At 32.6% G+C, this 22,226-nt stretch overlaps 1 protein-coding gene across 1 annotated transcript; it reads left to right on the forward strand.

Moving 5' to 3' along the window:
- The first annotated feature begins 1,584 nt into the window (after positions 1-1,584).
- On the forward strand, positions 1,585-7,385 carry LOC134695440 (uncharacterized). The gene is made up of 7 exons (XM_063556692.1): positions 1,585-1,703; positions 3,279-3,314; positions 4,055-4,225; positions 4,940-5,028; positions 5,267-5,354; positions 6,178-6,406; positions 7,348-7,385. The coding sequence occupies exons 1-7, from the start codon at positions 1,640-1,642 to the stop codon at positions 7,355-7,357; spliced, it is 687 nt and encodes a 228-aa protein (XP_063412762.1). The 5' UTR covers positions 1,585-1,639; the 3' UTR covers positions 7,358-7,385.
- The last annotated feature ends 14,841 nt before the right edge of the window (positions 7,386-22,226 follow it).

Consider the following 22,226-nt stretch of genomic DNA (forward strand, 5'->3'; position numbering starts at 1 on the left):
TTTCGCGTTTTCGCCCTATATAATATGATGGGCGAAAACGCGAAAACGCGAAAACGCGAAATGGCCTTAACCGGCCACCATACATTTTCAATAATTCATAATAACAGGTTTTTTTAAGTTTTGATAAACTGAAAATGACTTCCTTTTATATCTATACATTTGCCGTGCATGTGCTATAATATAGAACAAGCCTGTATATACTAAAACACACTGGTTCCCTTTCCCTAAACGTTTAATACTACACAATATGCATGTGTGATCTTCTTAAACGTTAAGATGTGTTCGGTTTTTAAACAAAGATGTCTTCCCTTTTGTTAGTTCGATTTTTGTTTTTGTAAAACCCCAAATATTTGCTATTATATTCATACACAATATAAAAGAATGTATAAGCTAGCTAGACAAACAGCTGAACTGGTTGCATTGTATTTCAAATTAGATTATGGAAACCTTATAACAGTAGATATAAGTATGATACATTTACAAATGATACAATAATGCACGTAATTACACTTGTTCATTGAGACAATATGTACAACACGACCAAATAGTAACGGCTATTTATTGGTTTTTAACCTTCGGAGAAAATCCTACAACAAGAAGAGGCTTCATCTTGCCACTAAACAAAAAAGTGTACAAGTTCAGCAAATATGGACATCATTCAATTCCGAAAAATATAAATTAACCAAAATCAAAATTACAAATGTTTCAATGTTAATACTGCGAAATCGACAAAATGTTTGTACCTATGTTACTGAAAGCACATAATAAATAGTTGCCTAAGAATTAGCAAAATATATTAAAATGTATGCTATTACCATGTATTTTTTTCTACTGAAGTAATCTTAAGATTTAACGTTTGCGTTTATTATGGAAAAATATTGCAGTTAACTTAATTTAATGAACACTTGTATTTTTTTGTCAAACTTACCGTTGATGTTTTTTAATTAATGTTAACTCCTGGTTTTGTGAGGTCGAATTTTACACGAATTCAATCTTAAATGAATATGATTGTCAGCTTAACTAGACGCGTTGGTTCTTTCCGAAAAATCCAGTTTGCCACCAATATTAACTTACCATCACGAAATATCACTATAGTGTTTACAATTGCGTTCAAAACCAATCAATCAAAACATTTTGACAAATATGTGAAGTCAAAGTTAAATTATACGGAATTATTTTAATGAAGAGTTGTCTCATTGACAATCATACTATAGTTCCTTCTTTTGTAAGATGACTCTGAAACTGTATGATCTTATGTTTCCATTTCCGTTTCAAGATTTTATTATAATTTTGTTGCTTTACTATCTATTCAGGTAACTGTTAAACTGGCAAATAACATTAACTTCTAGTTTGGCTACGTGTGATTAACTAACACATGTATGATTGTTAACGCCAGAGAGAGTAGTGTTTCACTTGAATGAATATTGAATAAAGTTCAAAACCGTTTTTAGCTCAACAACACATAAGATTTCCATGCTCTGTCACACATTATTGTCTGATCGATCATGATGTAAACTGTTTGATAATTTCTTAAATCAATACCTGATGTGGCAAATTATATTGAGTATATAAACTGTTGTCAGTTGGTAATACGTACAGCACATTATTGTTTTCAATTGAATCAGTAAAGGCATCAACGATGAATTCATTAGTTCTCACCATAACCGTTCTTTTGGGATTGTTACTTGTTCCAGCCATTGACAGTAAGTTTTTATTTGTTACTTTAAAACAAAAACATTTGAAAAGCATCATTGAAATCAAACGCAATGTACCAAGTTAACAATTGTTTCTTACAGATGGTCAGCACGACCAAAAACAATTTAAATATCTCGTATGCTTGTTCAAGACGAAACATATGACATTACACAATACAGTATAAGACACGAATTATAAGTATTAAGTAATATTTATATGTTTGAGTTACTTTACAGGATATAAGAAAATATATAAATACGTATATGCTTCATGATATATTTCTTCAATGCAGTTGCCGTTTTAACTTTTCGTGCCTGTATTAAGAAACACATAGTCTTTTAGGAAAATTACTATACTTCTAGTTATCAAATGCGCCCAAATTATAATTGAATACGCCTGACGCGAGTTTCGTTTACAACAGACTTATCAATGACGCTCAGATCAAAATATACTTCTTTTGCTAAAATAAACCCGAATTTTTATTATGTTAAGAACAGTGTGTAAAGGATAGTCAGAAATGTTTTGCAACTAACATATACATGCTTACAAAATGTTAAACATTTATTCTGTGATTTCTAAAAAAAAGTTCTGTGTAAATATAATGAAATTTGTTACGACTTTTATACAAGTAAGAGGTTCAGCGCTATGAAACCAGGTTCAATGCACCGTTTTCTACATTTGAGAATACCTGTACAAAGTCAGAAACATGACAGTTGTTTTCCATTCGTTTGATGAGTTTTATCATTTTATTCTGCCGTTTGATTACGGACTGTTCGTTTTGAAATTTCCTTGGAGTTCAGTATTTTTGTGATTTTATCTTAAAATGGAAATTTGGAATAAAATTAGTTTCCGGAACTAATGGAAGGCATGGAGTGTTCAAATACTCAATTTCATATTTATACCCATATCCAACTAGATTATCATGATTATGGAAGAGATAGCAGACAAAACTGTATTATCTTCAAAACAAATTAAAAACAATATATACAAGATTTATTCTTGTTTGAATGTTATTACTATTTGTTTTCCATATTGTACGACTTAAAACTAAAATATGTCATTTTTTTTATTTTAACTTGCACTAATTTTTTTTTTTACACCAGATCGCAAAATAAAAAAATCCACCATTTTCAATTTTCGCTTAAATATTACCGTGCCATCTTTTTTATTGTTTTTTTTTATACTATACTTTCTTTTTAATTTTTCAAAGGAAAATAATTAATTACTTTCTGGCACCAAATGGTGATATAAATATTTGCACAATTTTCAATATTTGAACTTCAAGATTAACTTAACATATATGTTGAAGTTTGGTTAAGCAATATGAATCGGATCATGATATCAGTATTGTTTTCATTTGTCGACATGGACAAATTCCAAGATTATTATGTCTTAGATAATCCATATTGAGCGTACTGTTAGACATATAAATCTTTTAAGACATTCATGTTGTTTTGTAGTACCATTATTACACAATGTTTATACTGTTTGGATAGAAAAACAACAATTAAATGTTCTTTCATATAAGATGTGTGAAAATAAGATTCTATTACTTTGTATTGATGAAAATGTTCTACTTTCAGTGAAAAGAAAAAGATGTCACAAGAGACCAACTGTCGGTAAGTTATTATTATGTCTATACTTTGTTGCCCGTCCAATAAAAGAAATATAACAAAACTTTCAACAACTGTCATACAAATGCAAGTTTTATAATTAGCTAGCAACTAAACCAGGGTAAACACATTCTTGCGTCGAACAGTGCTGGTATCAAGTAAAAAATAGAAATGTTCATCCTTTCTTTTCATTGGTTGATTTAGTCATGTTAATCAAGCGTTTGATTTTGTTATGATTTAGTAGACTTCCTTCTTAACTAATTTACCAAGGAGTTTTATATTAATTTTGTTAGTTTTGGATACTTTTTTTATTATATGCTGAACATTTCATAAATCATAGATGATTTAGAGTAGATTAGGAACAATTGTGATGTTAAACGTGTCTTGATTGTTGACTAAAAGGTGTCTTGTCATTAATCAAAAATAGACTTTCCGAATTCAGATTTTAGATAAATGGTAAATGTATTTACATGAACGTATAACACACAGACCTTTGTTAACAGATTTGTAATTAGATATTGAGGGTCAATAGTATATTAACTCAACTTTGACACCAGGATTTAAATTGTTTAGCCTAAACGCGGGTTTCGTCTGCGACAGACTCGTCAGTGACTCTCAAATTAAAAATGTGAAAAAGGCTAAAACAAGTAAGAAGAAGAATAACATTGACTACAAAAAAAATGTTCTATCTTATGATTCAGGTCTGCTTATTTTCCATGTGATGAATCTTTAAAATATATTTGTAGTTGAGTGTTCAGACCCAATACCAAGAACCTGTGCCAAAATGACTATTAGCACAGATCAGAAATTTGTAGGAAGCACAGGGAAATTGACGTGCTCAGATGGGCATTCTCTTAAAGGGAATGACAGTATTAAATGTTTGGAAGACGGCACATGGAGTCCGATAAATGCCATATGTAATACTTGTGTTTCATTTGATATTTCACCACTTTGCTTGATCTTGATTTATTAGTATCCTTGTTTTTTTTTTTTACAGTGAAATTTGTTTAAACCGAACCTCTTCGATTTTGTTATGTTTCCAACGCATACAATTTGATATGAAGGTGCTTAAGAACACGTTTGGTTTATACAGAATTTCGGTTCATGCATGCAGGATTCGGTTTAGTCAGGTTTCACTGTAATTGGAAAACGGATCCAATATCCACACATCATTGAAACGCTTTGATATTCATTCTGTGTTAAAGTATTTTTCGGATTTTCTGGTTTTGTGAGATAAAAACAAGCTTTCATAATCTTATCGGTCCTAAGAATTAGCATTGACTAATGTAAACAAATGATTTGGAATCACATTGAGTTGAAAGTTATTAATCTTTATTCAGAATTTAGAATTAAATTTGTCGAGAAAGGGATTGATCATATACATATAGTAAATACTTTTATTTAAGTATTTACTCCAATCTTCATATTGTTTAACACAAAATCTCATTACATAGGGTTTACTCTTACTGAATATAGCTGAAAGAACTAAAAGTATGATGAAACACAATCTCGTATAAACAACCAGGTCAAATACACTGATATATTTTGATATCTCAAATAATGAAACATTCAGTCATTACTTTTATGTATAATTGTGATATGTCTCAATATCTATATTCACAATGATTTAGGTGTTCCAAATGGCGTAATTGGTGTACGTTCATTCAGTGGTTCCATATACATATTTGTTAAAAATGTCAACGGTTATGACAAGGCAAAGGTAAATTGTTATATACTAGTATGTTCTTATTTAGCACAGATGGGAAATTTTATACATTTTACAGATTTGTGACAGAATTAATGATGTAACGTGTGCATGATATGTAAGGTGTGCATATTCGTCTTTATTTGTTTTGTACTTTTGTTCCTATATCATTAAATTAGACTTGTCATTTACAATAAGTTGTTTATACCCTATGTTACGTGGGTAACTGTCTGCTTAAATAATGTTTTTGAAGGAGACTTGCTCTTCCATGTGTGGTACTCTTTTGGAAATAAATAACCAAGAAGAAAACAGATTCATACTTTCAGCTAAAGAAGAACTTGGTAAGCAGTTTTTTTTTCAATTTTGAATAGATCTAAAAAGTAAGTACATACCATTGTATTAAAAGTTCTTTAAAATAATTTGAAAAGAAGATTATTCTAGTTTCTGCATACAAGTTATCACAAACAAAATTAACGACAAAATATATATCTTCCAATTCCTACAATGTTTCGGAGCTTGCATGCCTTACGAATATTACCATACAAAAGGGTTTTGATTACAAATTGTCTATTTAACCAAGGGTGGCGGAATATATGTCACATGTGTCATTTGATTTGATCACCCTTTCAAAACACCTTATATCAGCCCTGGTTTTTTTTAGGTTCCAGTTTCTTAGTCTGTGGTTTGCTATGCTGTGCTTAGGTTTCAAGCGTTTGTCTTAAGAAAGTTTTTAGGTTTTTAGTTTTTTTGCATTAATAATTTGTGTTCGACTAATGCGTTTGAATACCTATACGATATTTTACATCAGATATGTTTCAAAAGAGAGACGACAGATACAAGAGGGAAATTTAAACTAATAAATCAAAAATAAAATTACTACGCCATGGCTAAAAACATGTAAAGGACAAATAAACAAACACACAAACAAACAAACAATTGTTCACACAATAGAACATAAACAAACCCGTGTGAATACGAACACAACAAAAACCTGTAGTTTAATTAAAATAGATTGATATGATCCATCTCACGTCATAATCATGATGATAAAGAATACATGTTTTTATAGATACTTACATTTGCTGTTTACTTTTTTAATATTGATATATAAGTGTTGTTTTTCAGACTTTTTAGCATTTTTTTATATACATATACTTGTTTTAGGTATACAATTTCCCTTTTTTGGATTAGAGTCAAAGGATGGCATAAGTTATGTATGGCAATCTGGAAATACTACAGTATCAAACATGTTTAACAACAGGAATCCATTAGATAATGTATCTAGAGACATTGAAGTGGGGAGTTGTTTTTTGATGGTATCTGGTGGTACATGGTATGACGCACCAAAGATTAGATGCAACCGTATTGACAATGTTTATATCTGTGAATCAAGGTAGGATATTTTATAGTTGTTATATTTAACTGTAAATGGATTTATTTCTTTTTTAAAGTTATTTTTTAGCGTAACAACTTATTAAAGGAATCACTGCTAAACACGGAAAAAACAGACGTTTATTATAAACAATCAAGATTCAAATGTGTTACATTTACAAAAAAATAATGGAGATCCAACATAAACATAATTTGGAGACATACAACAATCTCGTTACTACTCAATGTAGTTATATCATTAAAAGCAATGACGTACAGAACAAATGATGAACCCAAAAGAACAGGACAGTATGAAAGATATTACAATTTCCTGAACCAGAGTCTAAAACTCCATTTTCTTTGGCGTCAATCTTTAAGTTCAAAACTTGAATGTTTGAATGTGAATACCTAAAATTCAACTGTTGTGCTCCAGACAAGCACACACTTCTAGTTTTATATAGCCTTTAGAGTTATAAAACTACGGCAGAGCTCATCACTAATCAATAAAGTAATTATTTTGTCAATATGCATTTATGTTAGAAATGATGACTGTAAGTGGTTGATTTTTAACAATGCATAACATGATCATACACAATTGTTCACCTTCTTTGTACGTTTCAGACTATAAAATTGAGAATTGAAATGGGGAATGTGTCAAAGAGACAACAACCCTGACCATTGAAAAAACAACAACAGAAGGTCACCAACAGGTCTTCAATGTAGCGAGAAGTTTTTGCACACGAAGGCGTCCTTCAGCTGGCCCTTAAACAAATATATACTTGTTCAGCTTCCAAATTGTACACAAGAAACTAAAATTAAAATATTATGCACCAATAGAACATAGCTCATTCCTTTACGAGTAACAAATATCCTGTTTTAGAATTTGATTTATTTATTTTAATGTACTAAAACTACAGTATCCCTCATATATATAACTCATATCTTAATTTCTACTTTTTGCAGGTTTGACTAACCACCATGACGACAATTACCAGTCAAGGAGAACATAACGTAATAATAAAATATCAAACAAAACGTTATAACTGTATAGCATTGTTTTCTGCCAAACACCTCTTCCTTCTAATCTGTGGTAATTGATTTAGTCAGCATACTATGATAATATAATCAAGAGAGATGGATAGGAGTAAGGGAACATATGGGACGGGAAGGAATGCAATAGTTGAACGGGAGTCAAGGTTGAGGGAAGCGGGGTCAATGATTATTGAAGGGGCGGAACTGGGAGACTATATAATTGGCATGCAACTCGTTTAAAACATCAACCCAACAATGTTAGATCTGTAAATTTGCTTTCGCAAATTTTTGGTTCTTCGCTCGCCGGGATTCGAACCCATGCTACTGTGATATTGTGACACCAAATCGCCTGCACTGCAGTTGTCCCGCTAGACCACACGACCACCTGGGCTATCAAAAAAGAACTTTCGGTGGGCATGTGTTACCTTTCAACGTCAGTTTTAATTTAGCAGCGTACTACAGTACATGATAAATAAGCCATGAAGATGTTAGTGTAACAGATCAGCTAAATTATCTATAGTAAAGGATCCTACAAATTAATGTAAGATACAGTCACAGAAAATAAATACATTCATAAGTACGTCTGAGCCAGTGACAACCCTAAAACAAATGTATCCATCGGATCACCATCAATGATGGTGATACATGGCTGTGTACATAATGTATATAAAACTCGTCTAAACATCAACCCAACAATGTTAGATCTGTAAATTTGCTTTCGCAAATTTTTGGTTCTTCCCTCGCCGGGATTCGAACCCATGCTACTGTGATATCGTGACACCAAATCGCCTGCACTGCAGCCGTCCCGCTAGACCACACGACCACCTGGGCTCTTAAAAAAGAGCTTGCGGTGGGCATGTGTTACCTTTCCACGTCAGTTTTAATCTAGCGGCGTACTACAGTACATGATATATAAGGCATGAAACTGTTATTGTTACAGATCAGCTAAATTATCTATAGTAAAGGATCCTACAAATTAATGTAAGATACAGTCACAGAAAATAATTATATTCATAAGTACGTCTGAGCCAGTGACAACCCTACAACAGATGTATCCATCGGATCACAATCAATGATGGTGATACATGGCTGTGTACATAATGTATATACAACTCGTCTAAACATCAACCCAACAATGTTAGATCTGTAAATCTGCTTTCGCAAATATATATATATATATTAAATGACTGAATAAATAGTCAACGATAAATCTAATGGGGCGATGGATCACATAAACATAATTCAGTACAATACAAAATATAATATATAACAAGTCTGAAAGGGTACAACATCACCACCAACACAATAAAACGAACCATATGTTAGATATTTCTGATAACAGATATCCTTCCTCGGTAATTGCACGATGACAAATGAATCATGGCAATTCATCTTAAGACTCTATCAAAATATTGAATTTATACAATTTCAGCGATGTGTTTGGAATTATTATAATTGTTCCAGCGTTCGCTTAAATTGCATTTGACTAACAGGTCGAACAAATGACGTTTTTTTACCCTGCTGACTGCCATTGGCGATTGCCAAATAAAATTTATCATATGATGTAACAATATAGATTTTAATATAAATTTAATACTAAACAGAAAACAAATCAACTTGTGGCCACGATGTATGCCGCAAACATAAGGTGTTAATATTTTTTTTGTACACTAGATCCGGATTTCGACAATAGATGTCTCTTCAGTAATGTTAGGGATCGAAATGGTATTTGGAAGGCCATATAAAATGCACTCATCTCTAGAAATACTCTTGAATTGTAAGAGTTAATATAGGATGAACATATCATATAAACCGGAAGGAAAATATGATACAAGCCCAAACGAAAAGATATAAACGAGTATAAATTGAAAATTACGTTCAAACCTATGATTGCGTTGGATAAAAACCGCAATTTGTATACGTGTGCATGTAAAACAAATTTCGTTTTAGAAGGGTCTTAATACAGCACAAACAACATTTTCCTAAATACCAAAAAGTGAAAAAGTATATTTAAACTGAACACACTTTACTAACAGGTCGAACAACTGATGTTCTTTAACCCTGCTGACTGCTATTGACGATTGCCAAAGACAATTTTTAGTGTACTTATATTGGATTTTAGTCATTTTGTTTTTCATCTTTCTACGGTGCATGTTCGTCATCAGTTATTTTGACATGGTTACATGTCAATAATTCAGTGTAATCAATAATAATGTCCTTCTCTCTTGAATGCTGATTTCGTAAGAGATATGACAGTATCACCATGATCATTGTCAGACTGATTCTACTGTTCAGATACGGACCAGGCGATTGATGTTTTGACTGAACAGTGTAGTTGATTGTGTGAAGGAAATCGTCAACCAGCAGTTGTGCGTTTTGTCAGCATTCCTACCAATATTGCGCTTGAGCTATTCAAGTCTGTATGATGTATTCAATTTTTATATTTTAAAATGAGGATATGATAATATATTAGCAGTTAAGGAGCAATCTTCTAGAAACGCTATACTTAACAAAAGAAGGAGTCAAACATTACACTATCCATGTACTGTTTGTTAAGCTATGTTCGATTTAAAAAATGAAAGAACCTTTTATATCGATTGCCTTTCATTTATGATAACACATCCCTATCAGAAGACGTGTGCGACTTTCGAACAAGAAGTATCCGTCTTCAACTTTTTTTTTTTATAAAGTTTCCAAAAACTAAGGGTTTTCTTATCCCAGGCATAGATTACCTTTGCCGTATTTGACACACAACTTTTTGGAATTTTGGATCCCCAATGCTCTTCAACTTTCTATTTGATTGGTTTGTAACTGCTTCGATATAAGCGTCACTGATGAGTCTTATGTAGACGAAACGCGCGTCTTGTGTACTAAATTGTAATCCAGGTACCTTTGATAACTATTTAAACCACTGAGTCTATGCCTCTGCTGGTGGACGTTTGGTCCCAGAGGGTATTACCAGCCCAGAAGTCAGCACTTCGGTGTTGACATGCATATCAACTATGTGGTCATGTTTATAAATTTTCTGTTTACAAAACTGTGAGGCGAAACGCGCGTCTGGCGTACTAAATTATAATCCTGGTATCTTTGATAACTATTCAGACGGAAAACCGTGTCTTAGTAAACGCCATACATACTTTTGATATTGATAATTTCAATACACCTTTAACATGTTTTATGTGAGTAATTTCGAACAACGTATTACTGCATGGTGTGACACGTGTAAAGAAAATATCAACTCTCTAAAATAGATATGTTTTTCCTAACAAAACATAGTATTAAATTGATCGGTGTAAGATCAATATATTTAATTGTAGTATGGCGCCATATTTGAAGATGTAACAATTTTTGATAAAATATATTACATTGTAGTTCCAATGTCCTCCGCATTGAAATAATTAATCTAGCAAACACCAATAACTTTCATTTCGTAAAAAAAATATACAGCTATCTTAGAAAATTGACGCATTATCAGCAAACACATTGCATCTTTCAATATAATTAATATTTCCAAGGGGCATTACTCTTTAAAAAGAACTGCTTCGGCACTGATTTTTGAACTTGTCGCAATGGTATAACATTTGTATATAGTTCTTTATTATCCATCTTGATCTTCTCAAAGCCTTATTTTTCAAACACTAAAACCATGTGTTATGATATTGTAATGATTATGTTTATTTATGTTGGCCTAATTTGTGTTGAATGGCCTGATAGTTGTTTACCAAATTATTATATAACTGTGCAGTTTAGGAATCACTGGAACAATCACAGAATGATTGGAACTTTCTAGAATGATCCTTATAAAAGATGCGTAATTTAAACTTCTACGTTATTCCAGAAACTTCCGTTGTAACTTTCCAGGATTTTCCACAATGTTCCATTATAGAGTGTTCTAGAACTTTCCATGACAACACTATATATACAGACACTAAAGTTAAACTCTCATAATTAAACTTGGACATAGACATTGATAGACATTAGTATTCACAGCATTTGGATTGACACTTTTATTCTACAAACAACATCATACTAGATTGTGACCTTAATAGTGAACATAATATTCAGATTGGATTCCGAAAGATTTCCGGATACAGATAAAAGAGTGGACTCATATTTTGACAGTTAAGTTAACATTTATATTTGTAAAATACTTCTTGTAAACTTTTGTATAATAAATATTGTTAAATTTTACTATTGATTTGTGTCTTTTGTTGGCTACAATTTAAAGGCGATTTCTGGCCGTAACAGAAATTGGGGGCTCGTCCGGGATACTGAACATATTTTATTCAAAATTTGTTTAATATTTTTATTATAACTAGCCAACAAAATTCTACAAAATGGCATTTGATGCTGGTAAATTTTTGAAAACGCCAGACCTGGAGAGTTTTGATAAGTTAAAGAAAGAGGAACTAGTGTTGCTTGCTAAACAACTAAAATTAGTTTTTAAAGTATCTATGAGAAAACAAATTATAAAAAATTTGGTTATAGACAAATTAGTTGACGAAGAAATTTTAGGTGAAGAGGCTCTTGATCTTAAGGTTGAAAATGTTGACGCCTTTAAGTTAAAACAGCTTGAATTAGAACATGAACTTAAATTAAAAGAAATGGAAATGTAGGAGATGGAGAAAAGAAAAGAAGATGAATTTAAATTAAAACAGGCAGAACTGGAAATGAAGGAAAGGTTAGAAATGGAGAAAAAAGAAAAAGAAGATGAATTTAAATTAAAAGAACTTGAAATGAGGGAAAGGCTAGAGATGGAGAAACTGAAAATTGAAATGGTGAAAGAAGAAAGCAACACTAAAGTTCACTCCAAATCAGATTATGTTGATGCAGCAAAAAACATACGTTTGGTTCCAAAATTTTGTGAAAAAACAGTTGATAAATATTTTCCACAGTTTGAGAAAATTGCTAACAATTTGAAATGGCCTATGCCGTATTGGACTACGATGCTGCAAAGTGTTTTTGAGGGTAAGGCAGCTGAAATATACTCCGCACTTCCATCACAAAAAAGTTCTGATTATGACACTGTGAAACAGGAAGTTTTGAAAGCCTATGAGCTAGTACCAGAAGCATATAGACAGAAATTTAGATCTTATAAAAAGTTTGATTCGCAAACCTATGTGGAATTTGCTCGGGAAAAAGAAGATCTATTTGATAAATGGCTTACTTCAAAGAAAACAAATAACAATTTTGATCACCTAAGACAATTGATGTTATTAGAAGAGTTCAAACAATGTGTTCATTCAGAATTAAAAACACATTTAGACGACAAAACTGTTGAGTCAATACATGATGCAGCTGTTATATCAGATAATTATACTCTTTCACATAAAAGAAGTTTCAAGGGTCAAAATTATAATACTTCCAGTGGAAATTACAAAAATCAAAGCACTGAGCATACTGATAGTAAGCCTGTTCCACAGAATAAGAGTCAGTCCAGTTATAATATGTCTAGTTCAAAATTTGATACTTTTGAGAAGAAGTCACTGACTTGTGCTTATTGTAAGAAGATTGGTCACCTGATGGCTGATTGTTTTAGACTCCAGAAGAAGAATGAACGAGATATTAAGCCAAAGACCAGTGCTTGTACGACACCTTATATTACCAGTACATTGGAATGTCCTGCGCGTCCGGCTTTTAAGTCCAGTTTTTGTGATTACATGGAGGAATATAAACCCTTTATGTCTGATGGGTTTGTTTCTATTGTTGATGATACCACTCTTCAGCCTATTAAGATTTTACGGGGCACTGGAGCTTCTCAGTCTTTATTGTTAGAAGGTGTGTTGCCTTTGTCCGAGAAGACTTCTGTTGTTGCCTCCATTTTGTTACAAGGTGTAGAGTTGGGTTGTATAGATGTTCCTCTCCATCGTATTTATCTGAAGTCAGATTTGATAACTGGACCAGTTGTTGTAAGTGTTCGTCCTAATCTCCCTGTTGAGGGTGTTACATTATTGCTAGGAAATGATCTAGCTAGGAACAAAGTGGTTACTGAACCAATTGTTACCAGTGAACCGGTGGTGGATGTTAAATCACCTGAAGATGATGCTGAATTGTATCCAGCTTGTGTTGTTACTAGGGCGATGGCTAGAAAACAACAAAATGAGAATTTGCAAGAAGACAAATTTGATTACATGGACCTTTCTGACACTTTTATAGTTGACATTGAAGGTCCTGGTAGCTCAAAAAAGGCCATTACAAAACCACCTAGTGTTAACAAGAATGTTATTATGCCATGGCCAGACGTTAACAGCCATTCATTAGACGGAGAAAATTTATCTGAAGAACAACATACAGACCCTGAGGTTCTTCAGCTCAGCCAGAGAGCTCAACCACAGGAGGAAGCAGACAAAGTGGCCGAATGCTATTACCATCAGGACGGCATTTTAATGAGAAAGTGGAGGCCTCCTGATGCTACCCCAGAGGAGGAATGGAGAGTGGTGTACCAAGTGGTGGTGCCTAAAGTTTATAGGCAAGAAATTATTGGTCTTGCACATGACCCCCCCTTGGCTGGACACTTAGGTATAAGGAAGACTTGCCTAAAAATATTGCAACATTTCTACTGGCCCAGACTTAGAAACGATGTTGCAGAATACTGCAAATCATGCCATATATGCCAGGTTGTTGGTAAGCCTAACCAGAAAATACCACCAGCACCTCTTCTGCCTATTCCAGCCTTTGACGAACCTTTCAGCAGAGTTCTAATTGACTGCGCTGGACCTTTACCAAAGACCAAGACTGGAAATGCATATTTATTGACAATCATGTGTACATCTACTCGCTTTCCTGAAGCTATTCCGCTCAGAAATATCAAGACAACTACTATCGCCAAAGCTTTGATCAAATTTTTCACATTAGTAGGACTTCCTAAGTCTATACAGTCCGACCAGGGATCAAATTTCATGTCAGGTTTATTTCAACAAGTCGTATACCAGTTAGGGATTGCTCAATACGGATCAAGTGCTTATCATCCGAATCTCAACGTGCCTTAGAACGTTTTCATCAAACCTTGAAGAACATGATTAGAACTTTTTGTCTTCAATTTGACAGAGACTGGGATGATGGAGTTCACTTTCTACTTTTTACAGTCCGAGAGGCTGTTCAAGAATCCCTTGGATTTAGTCCCTTTGAGTTGGTATTTGGTCATACTGTAAGGGGACCGTTAAAATTGATTAAGGAAAAGTGGCTTACTGAACATACTGACTTGAATCTTTTAGACTATGTATCTAGATTTAAAGAAAAATTGTTTACTGCTTGTCAAATTGCTCAGAAAAACTTAAAAAATGTACAGAACAAGATGAAAATATGGTATGATAAAGATGCCAGGGACAGAGTTGTTGAGCCTGGTGATAAGGTACTTGTATTTTTGCCAGTCCCTGGACATCCTTTGCAGGCTAAATATTGTGGTCCTTATACAATAGAGAGTAAAATTAATGATTTGAATTATATTGTAAAAACTCCAGGTCGGCGCAAACGAAATAGAGTGTGTCATATTAATATGTTAAAACCATATTTTGAGCGTACTAATGTACTATGTGATAGTAAACCAGTTGCCACTTTAGGCATGGTTAAATTTGAGAACAATCATGACAAACCAGATGTAATTGAACCAACTTTTAGTTGTAAAACTATGGAAGAGACAGTTAGATTGAAAAATTCAGAAATTTTGTCAAATTTAGATTCAAAACTTGCACATCTGTCTTTTGATCGTAGAGAAGAAATAAAAACTTTGGTATTTTCTTTCAAAAATCTTTTTCCAGATGTGCCTAACAAAACAACTGCTGTTTGTCATGATGTTGATGTAGGAGGTGCCTAACAAAACAACTGCTGTTTGTCATGATGTTGATGTAGGAGATGCTTCTCCAATAAGGCAACATCCTTACCGGCTCAATCCACTCAAACTTGAAGTTATGAGAAAAGAAATTAAATATATGCTTGACAATGATATTATTGAGCCGAGTAACAGTGAATGGAGCTCTCCTTGTCTCCTTGTGCCAAAACCAGATAAAACCTTTCGTTTCGTGACTGATTTCAGAAAAGTAAATTCAGTCTCAAAATCTGATTCCTATCCGATTCCAAGGATAGACGATTGTATTGACAATATTGGTCAAGCAAAATTTGTGAGCAAATTTGATTTATTGAAAGGTTATTGGCAAGTTCCATTGACACAGAGAGCTCGTGAAATATCAGCTTTTGTTACACCAGATGGCTTATTTCAATATACTGTAATGCCGTTTGGCATGAAAAGTGCTCCAGCTACATTTCAAAGAATGATCAATAATGTTATAAAAGATTTAGACTGTTGTTAGGCTTATATTGATGATCTAATTGTATGTAGTGATAGCTGGATACAGCATTTAACACATTTGTATGATACTTTTGAAAGATTGTCAAAATCAAATTTGACTGTTAATCTTGGTAAAACTGAATTTTGTCAGGCCACTGTTGATTATTTAGGGCATACAGTTGGCCAAGGTCAAGTAAAACCTATAATGGCTAAAGTGGAAGCTATTTCCAAATTTCCTCCTCCTACAAATAGAAAACGACTTATGAGATATTTAGGCATGATTGGATTTTACAGGAAATTTTGTTCAAATTTTGCTACTGTTGTTCAACCATTGACTCATCTTTTACGAAAAGACTCTAAATTTATCTGGAGTGAAAATTGTCAAAACGCTTTTCAAAATAGCAAATCACTTTTAATTAATAGTCCAGTTCTGATTACTCCAGACTTTGAAAAACAATTTAAACTTGCCGTTGATGCTAGCGATGTAGGAATAGGAGCTGTTTTATATCAAGAGACAGATGATAATGTTGAAAAACCTATATCATATTTTTCTAAGAAATTAGATAAACATCAGAAAAATTATTCAACTATTGAAAAAGAGTGTTTTGCAATGTTGTCAGCACTTCAACATTTTGATGTATATTTGAATCCCACTGTATATCCTATTCTTGTTTATACTGATCATAATCCTCTCACCTTCATGCATAAAATGAGAAACAAGAATCAGAGGTTGACTAGGTGGAGTTTATTGTTACAGGAATATGATGTAATTGTAAAACATATTAAGGGTAAAGATAATGTAATAGCTGATGCTTTATCTAGAGCTTATTAAATCACTTTGTATATATTATGTATTTTTGTTCATATTATTCATGATAAGTTTTTGTTACACTAAAACTTCATTTAAGGGGGGAGGTGTTATGATATTGTAATGATTATGTTTATTTATGTTGGCCTAATTTGTGTTGAATGGCCTGATAGTTGTTTACCAAATTATTATATAACTGTGCAGTTTAGGAATCACTGGAACAATCACAGAATGATTGGAACTTTCTAGAATGATCCTTATAAAAGATGCGTAATTTAAACTTCTACGTTATTCAAGAAACTTCCGTTGTAACTTTCCAGGATTTTCCACAATGTTCCATTATAGAGTGTTCTAGAACTTTCCATGACAACACTATATATACAGACACTAAAGTTAAACTCTCATAATTAAACTTGGACATAGACATTGATAGACATTAGTATTCACAGCATTTGGATTGACACTTTTATTCTACAAACAACATCATACTAGATTGTGACCTTAATAGTGAACATAATATTCAGATTGGATTCCGAAAGATTTCCGGATACAGATAAAAGAGTGGACTCATATTTTGACAGTTAAGTTAACATTTATATTTGTAAAATACTTCTTGTAAACTTTTGTATAATAAATATTGTTAAATTTTACTATTGATTTGTGTCTTTTGTTGGCTACAATTTAAAGGCGATTTCTGGCCGTAACACATGTTATAGCCATTCTAAATTTCAGATAAAGGTTTCGCGACACAAAAATGTTGACCCAAAATTTAGACGTTATACTTCAACATCTATAACAGGACATAATCAGTTATTAATATATGTGGTTTGCCTTGATCCATATATGTCTGTATTGGTCATGTAGCTCCTTCTATGTACACACAATTGTAAACTCCTAGTAGTTTTCATTTTTGATCTGAGCGTTTCTGATAGAAGGTAATACAGAAAGGCACTAAGAAACGCGATATTTATTGTAGCAAAAAGTGTTATTTTGATTAATGAGACTGCTTCTATGCTGTTGGTCTTCGCGGTTATCATCATATTACTAGTCAAAATAAGGTACATTTCTTGGCATTAGAAGCAAAAGATAATATGTTAAACGATGGTATAAATTCCAATGAGACAACACTTCACAAGAGAGTAACATACATAGAAGGTCACAACCATAAGCCTGAAATACCAAAAGTAAAAAGATTCAAACAATAAAAGTAACAGCCTGATTGATTTTGAAAACGATGAAAGAAACCAAATATAATATACAGCATCAACGATAACACCTGATTTGAAAGGATCACAACTCATAAGTTTACAATTGTCATATTTCTCCATACGTGTTAACGTATTTATTCACCCCTGACTTTCTATCTCGATGGATGCGATTGGTATATTCCATCTGAAACTTTGAAACAAGAAACAACGCTTCGTATTTAGTCCCTCAATACTTTATTAGAAATGCAAATAACATATATTCCTAAGATCATTCACATTTGGCTCCCAAATTGGCAAATATCATGTCGTCCTCAGATAATACATACGTCTCTCTCAAACAGACACATGGTATCATGTTAATCTACAAAACGGAGAAAATTCAATATCAGATATGATGTAATTATTTGTTTTAAGGTAGCAAATCCTTTTTTTTTTAAATATGAACTTGTTTATAATAATTGTAATGCTGTTTTGAAATATATTGGTTTCACTAATGTCCTGCAATAATTATATCACATAATCTATAATTATGTTTATAAAGAGATAGATTCCGTCTGATAAGAAATTATTAAGTTTGTACTTTATATGCTATTTATAAATTTTATATGTTTGCAATCAATCCAAAAAATTAAGATCAAGCAAAACCCAACGTCCACTGCTTTCCTCTTCATCTTCTCACAATTACTATCACTGTTTTCATAGAACATTGCAAGGTTCATGTTGGGAACCATATCGAAATATATTGGTTTCACTAATGTCCTGCAATAATTATGTTTATAAAGAGATAGATTCCTTCTGATACGAAATTATTAAGTTTGTACTATACATGCTTTTTATGTATGTTATATATCAATCCTACGCTTATATAGCGTTTCATCGGTAACTTTTATGATAAAAAAAAATATTGTTATATAGGTCCGCCATCATCAGGGATGGTCCTATATATTAAAAAAAAAATGCTTTCTTTATATTGGTCGATGTCAGAATATCAGATAAATTTATGTGCCTTTTATGTGGACGTTTCCTCCCCGAGGGTATCACCAGCCCAGTAGTCAGCACTTAGGTGTTGACATGAATATCAATTATATGGTCATTTTTATAAATTTTCTGTTGAACTTTGATTTTTTTCGAAAAACTAAGGATTTTCTTACCCCAGGAGTAGATAACCTTAGCCGTATTTGGCACAACTTTTTGGAATTTTGGATCTTCAATGCTCTTCAACTTTGTATTCATTTGGCTTTTCAACTATTTTGATCTGAGCGTCACTGATGAGTCTTGTGTAGACGAAACGCGCGTCTGGCGTATGAAATTATAATCCTGGTACTTTTGATAACTATTATAAGCAATTATCGGTGTTTTTGTGAATACTTCATTGCAAACCACATTTTCTCTTATGAGATGTAAATGTTTTAAAAGGTGTTTTTGTAATTTGCTTATGCAAGGATTATATTTAGTAGCAATTACAAGAGGAATTTACTCTAAACGTTTCCCTTCCTAAGTTGAAAACGAATGTTTTCTCTCTTTGGTAAAGGCTTCATTGAAGCTAGACATGCTTTCAGTGTCAGTGTAACCCCTATGTATCAACTTCTGTTGGAACTTTAAGATAATTTCTCTTAAGTCATTATCATTGTTTGTTGATCTTCTGCAACGAATTACTTCTCCCCGATAAATGCTTAAAACATTTGCTCCTTATGAGAGCTATTTATGTGCAAATATAGAAAAGAATTCGTAGGTTTGCAGTGGGTTTTCATGTCTAATATATTATCTGCTAGAAATCTTCTGCCCTTGAATAAATTAACGTCTAGAAATGTTGTGTTAGATTCTGAAATTTCATATGTGAATTTGAGAAAGTTGTGATGACTATTAGGCAATTTACGTCAAGTTCATGTCTTTACCGTGGTGTATTATTATTCCATCATCCATGTATCTGGCATAATAAAATATGTTTGTCTTGTGAGGAAATGACGAAATAATTTCTTTCATTATTTGATATAATTAAATATTACAACATTCTGGTGCAAAGCAGGCCCCAATTGCAAACCTAGACATTGTTGATATAATCGATCATTAAATTCAAAGATATTATATTGCAGAATATATCCCAAGAGGGAAACTAAATCATCTGTAGAGGAATATTTTGTAGTGTAATGCGATTTTTCAAATTCGGCATATGTTGCTCTTTCTGCTAAAAGAATTTCTTCAATTGGACAGTTGGTCAAAACATAATAGGCAATTGTCTATTGGCTTGATTGTTTCTATTTTTTGTATAAAATCAAATGAATATCTGATGAACATATGGTTCATTTATTCAAGGGCAGAAGATTTCTAGTAGAAAATATAGAAGACATGAAAACCCACTTTAAACCTACGAATTCTTTTCTATATTCAAACAGAAATAAATCGCATGAGGAACACGTGTTTAAAGCATTTATTCGGGGAGAAGTAATTCAAACAATGATAATGACCTTAGAGAAATTATCTTAAAGTTCAAACAGAATTTGATAAATAGGGGTTACCCTGACACTAAAATCATGTTTAGCTTCAATGAAGCCTAAACCAAAGAGAGAAAACATTTGTTTTCAACTAAGGTAGGGAAACGTAAGGAGGAAATTTCTTTTGTAATGGCTATTAAATATAATCCTTGCATAAGCAAATTACGAAAACACCTTTTAAAACTTTGGCATCTCGTAAGAGATAATGTTGTTTGCAATGAAGTATTCACAAAAACACCGATCATTGCTTATAATAGGCACATAAATTTATAAGATATTCTGACATCGACCAAGGTAAAGAAAGCATATTTTTTTGAATATATGGGACAATCCCTGATGATGGCGGACATATATTACAATATTTAATTTATCATAAAAAATACCGTCGAAACGGTATATAAGCGTAGGATTGATATATACCATTCATAAATAGCATATATAGTACAAACTTATTTATTTCTTATCAGAAGGAATCTATCTCGATCTGTATACACTTAATTATAGATTACGTGATATAATTATTGCAGGACATTAGTGAAACCTGTATGTTTCGATATGGTTCCCAACATGAACCTTGCAATGTTCTATGAAAACAATGGTAGTAATTGTGTGAAGATGAAGAGTGAAGCCGTGGACGTTGGGTTTTGCTTTATCTTTTTTTCCAACGACAAAAGAGGGCAATATTCATTTAAACAAAACACATTTGACTACCAGGTAGAACAACTGATGTTATTAAGACCTGTTGACTGCCATTGACGATTGCCCAATTAATTGATCACAAGGTGTAACAAAATTGATCTCTAAATTAACTGAATACCTAGTACATTGTAGGAAACAATAACATTGAAGCAAAGATTGTAAACCACAACACAAGGTGCTAAATGTTTTCACCATATCCGGATTTCGACAATTAATGTCTCTTCAATGATGTGAGGGATCAACAAGTGTTTGACTACTGTGGATTCATTTATTTTCGTGGTTACCAATTTTCGTGGTTTGCAGAAAATTTACATATTCGTGGATATTTAATTTCGTGGTTTTGGCAAAGTCTACACTCATTCCTTTAGCAAATTTGTTATTCGTTGAACATTTGAATTCGTGGTTCTCCTGTACCCACACAATCCACGGAAATTGGTATACAACGAATATTAATGAATCCACAGTATTGCATTTAAATATAAAGAGAGTGATATGAATAAAATCACAAAAAACGGATTTCTGAGGAGAATTCAAATCAGAAAGTCTTTCATCAAATAGCAAAATAAAAAACTTAAAAACATTGAACGAATGGATAAGAACTATAATATTCCTGACTTGGTACAGAGTAGAAAAAAGTAGATTAAACCTGGTTATAGTAAGCACAACCTCTTTCTCGAATGACAGTAACACGAGATTCCCCCATATTGAAAACGACGTTCGAACAAAACAAAAACACTTCAAGTTCAACTGTTAAAACTAAGGGTACAGCAGCCAACATTGTCTTTAAATACAGACAACGTAAAAAAAAACACAGAAACACGAAGGACATACAGACAAATCACGCAAAGTGTGTTTCAAGCGTATGGCACAAATACTAAATTTCAATCCTGGTCTTTATATAGAGTTTAATTACTCTAAATGATCCACCAACACGCTAAGGTTTTAACCCATTCAATATTTAACAACACTTTTTCTTTTTTTTCTTTTTCCTTTTATTGCATAAAGGAAGTAGTTGTATAAGATGTTTTCGATTTTTAAATTCTTTTTCGTACCATGGGGAATGGGGGTTTAATTCATCTTACCGAATTTCACAAACAGACCGTAATGGTAAATTGCTACAAAATTCGTCATTCCACTTCAAAGAGAAATCTCTATTTATCATAGCACAGTGTGCGCCTGGCTGATTATCGTAATCTTTATTATCTGGTTGCTGTGGTGGTCCCTGATACCAGTTACTGAAGTTAAGTGATTCACCAGACAACCATTGATATGACATCTCATCATTATTGTCCGTTAGGCCAATCCAGACGTATGCTTAA

The sequence above is a fragment of the Mytilus trossulus genome, chromosome 13, assembly GCF_036588685.1.
Source record: "Mytilus trossulus isolate FHL-02 chromosome 13, PNRI_Mtr1.1.1.hap1, whole genome shotgun sequence".
In the NCBI taxonomy this organism is placed as follows: domain Eukaryota; kingdom Metazoa; phylum Mollusca; class Bivalvia; order Mytilida; family Mytilidae; genus Mytilus; species Mytilus trossulus.

What these genes read in the sequence shown, in the direction of transcription:
- LOC134695440 (XM_063556692.1), top strand. Translation starts at nt 1,640, where the DNA reads ATGAATTCATTAGTTCTCACCATAACCGTTCTTTTGGGATTGTTACTT. An exon ending in ACTTGTTCCAGCCATTGACA is followed by an intron (nt 1,704 to 3,278) that starts GTAAGTTTTTAT and finishes TTCTACTTTCAG; the next exon opens with TGAAAAGAAAAAGATGTCAC. An exon ending in ACGGTTATGACAAGGCAAAG is followed by an intron (nt 5,029 to 5,266) that starts GTAAATTGTTAT and finishes ATGTTTTTGAAG; the next exon opens with GAGACTTGCTCTTCCATGTG.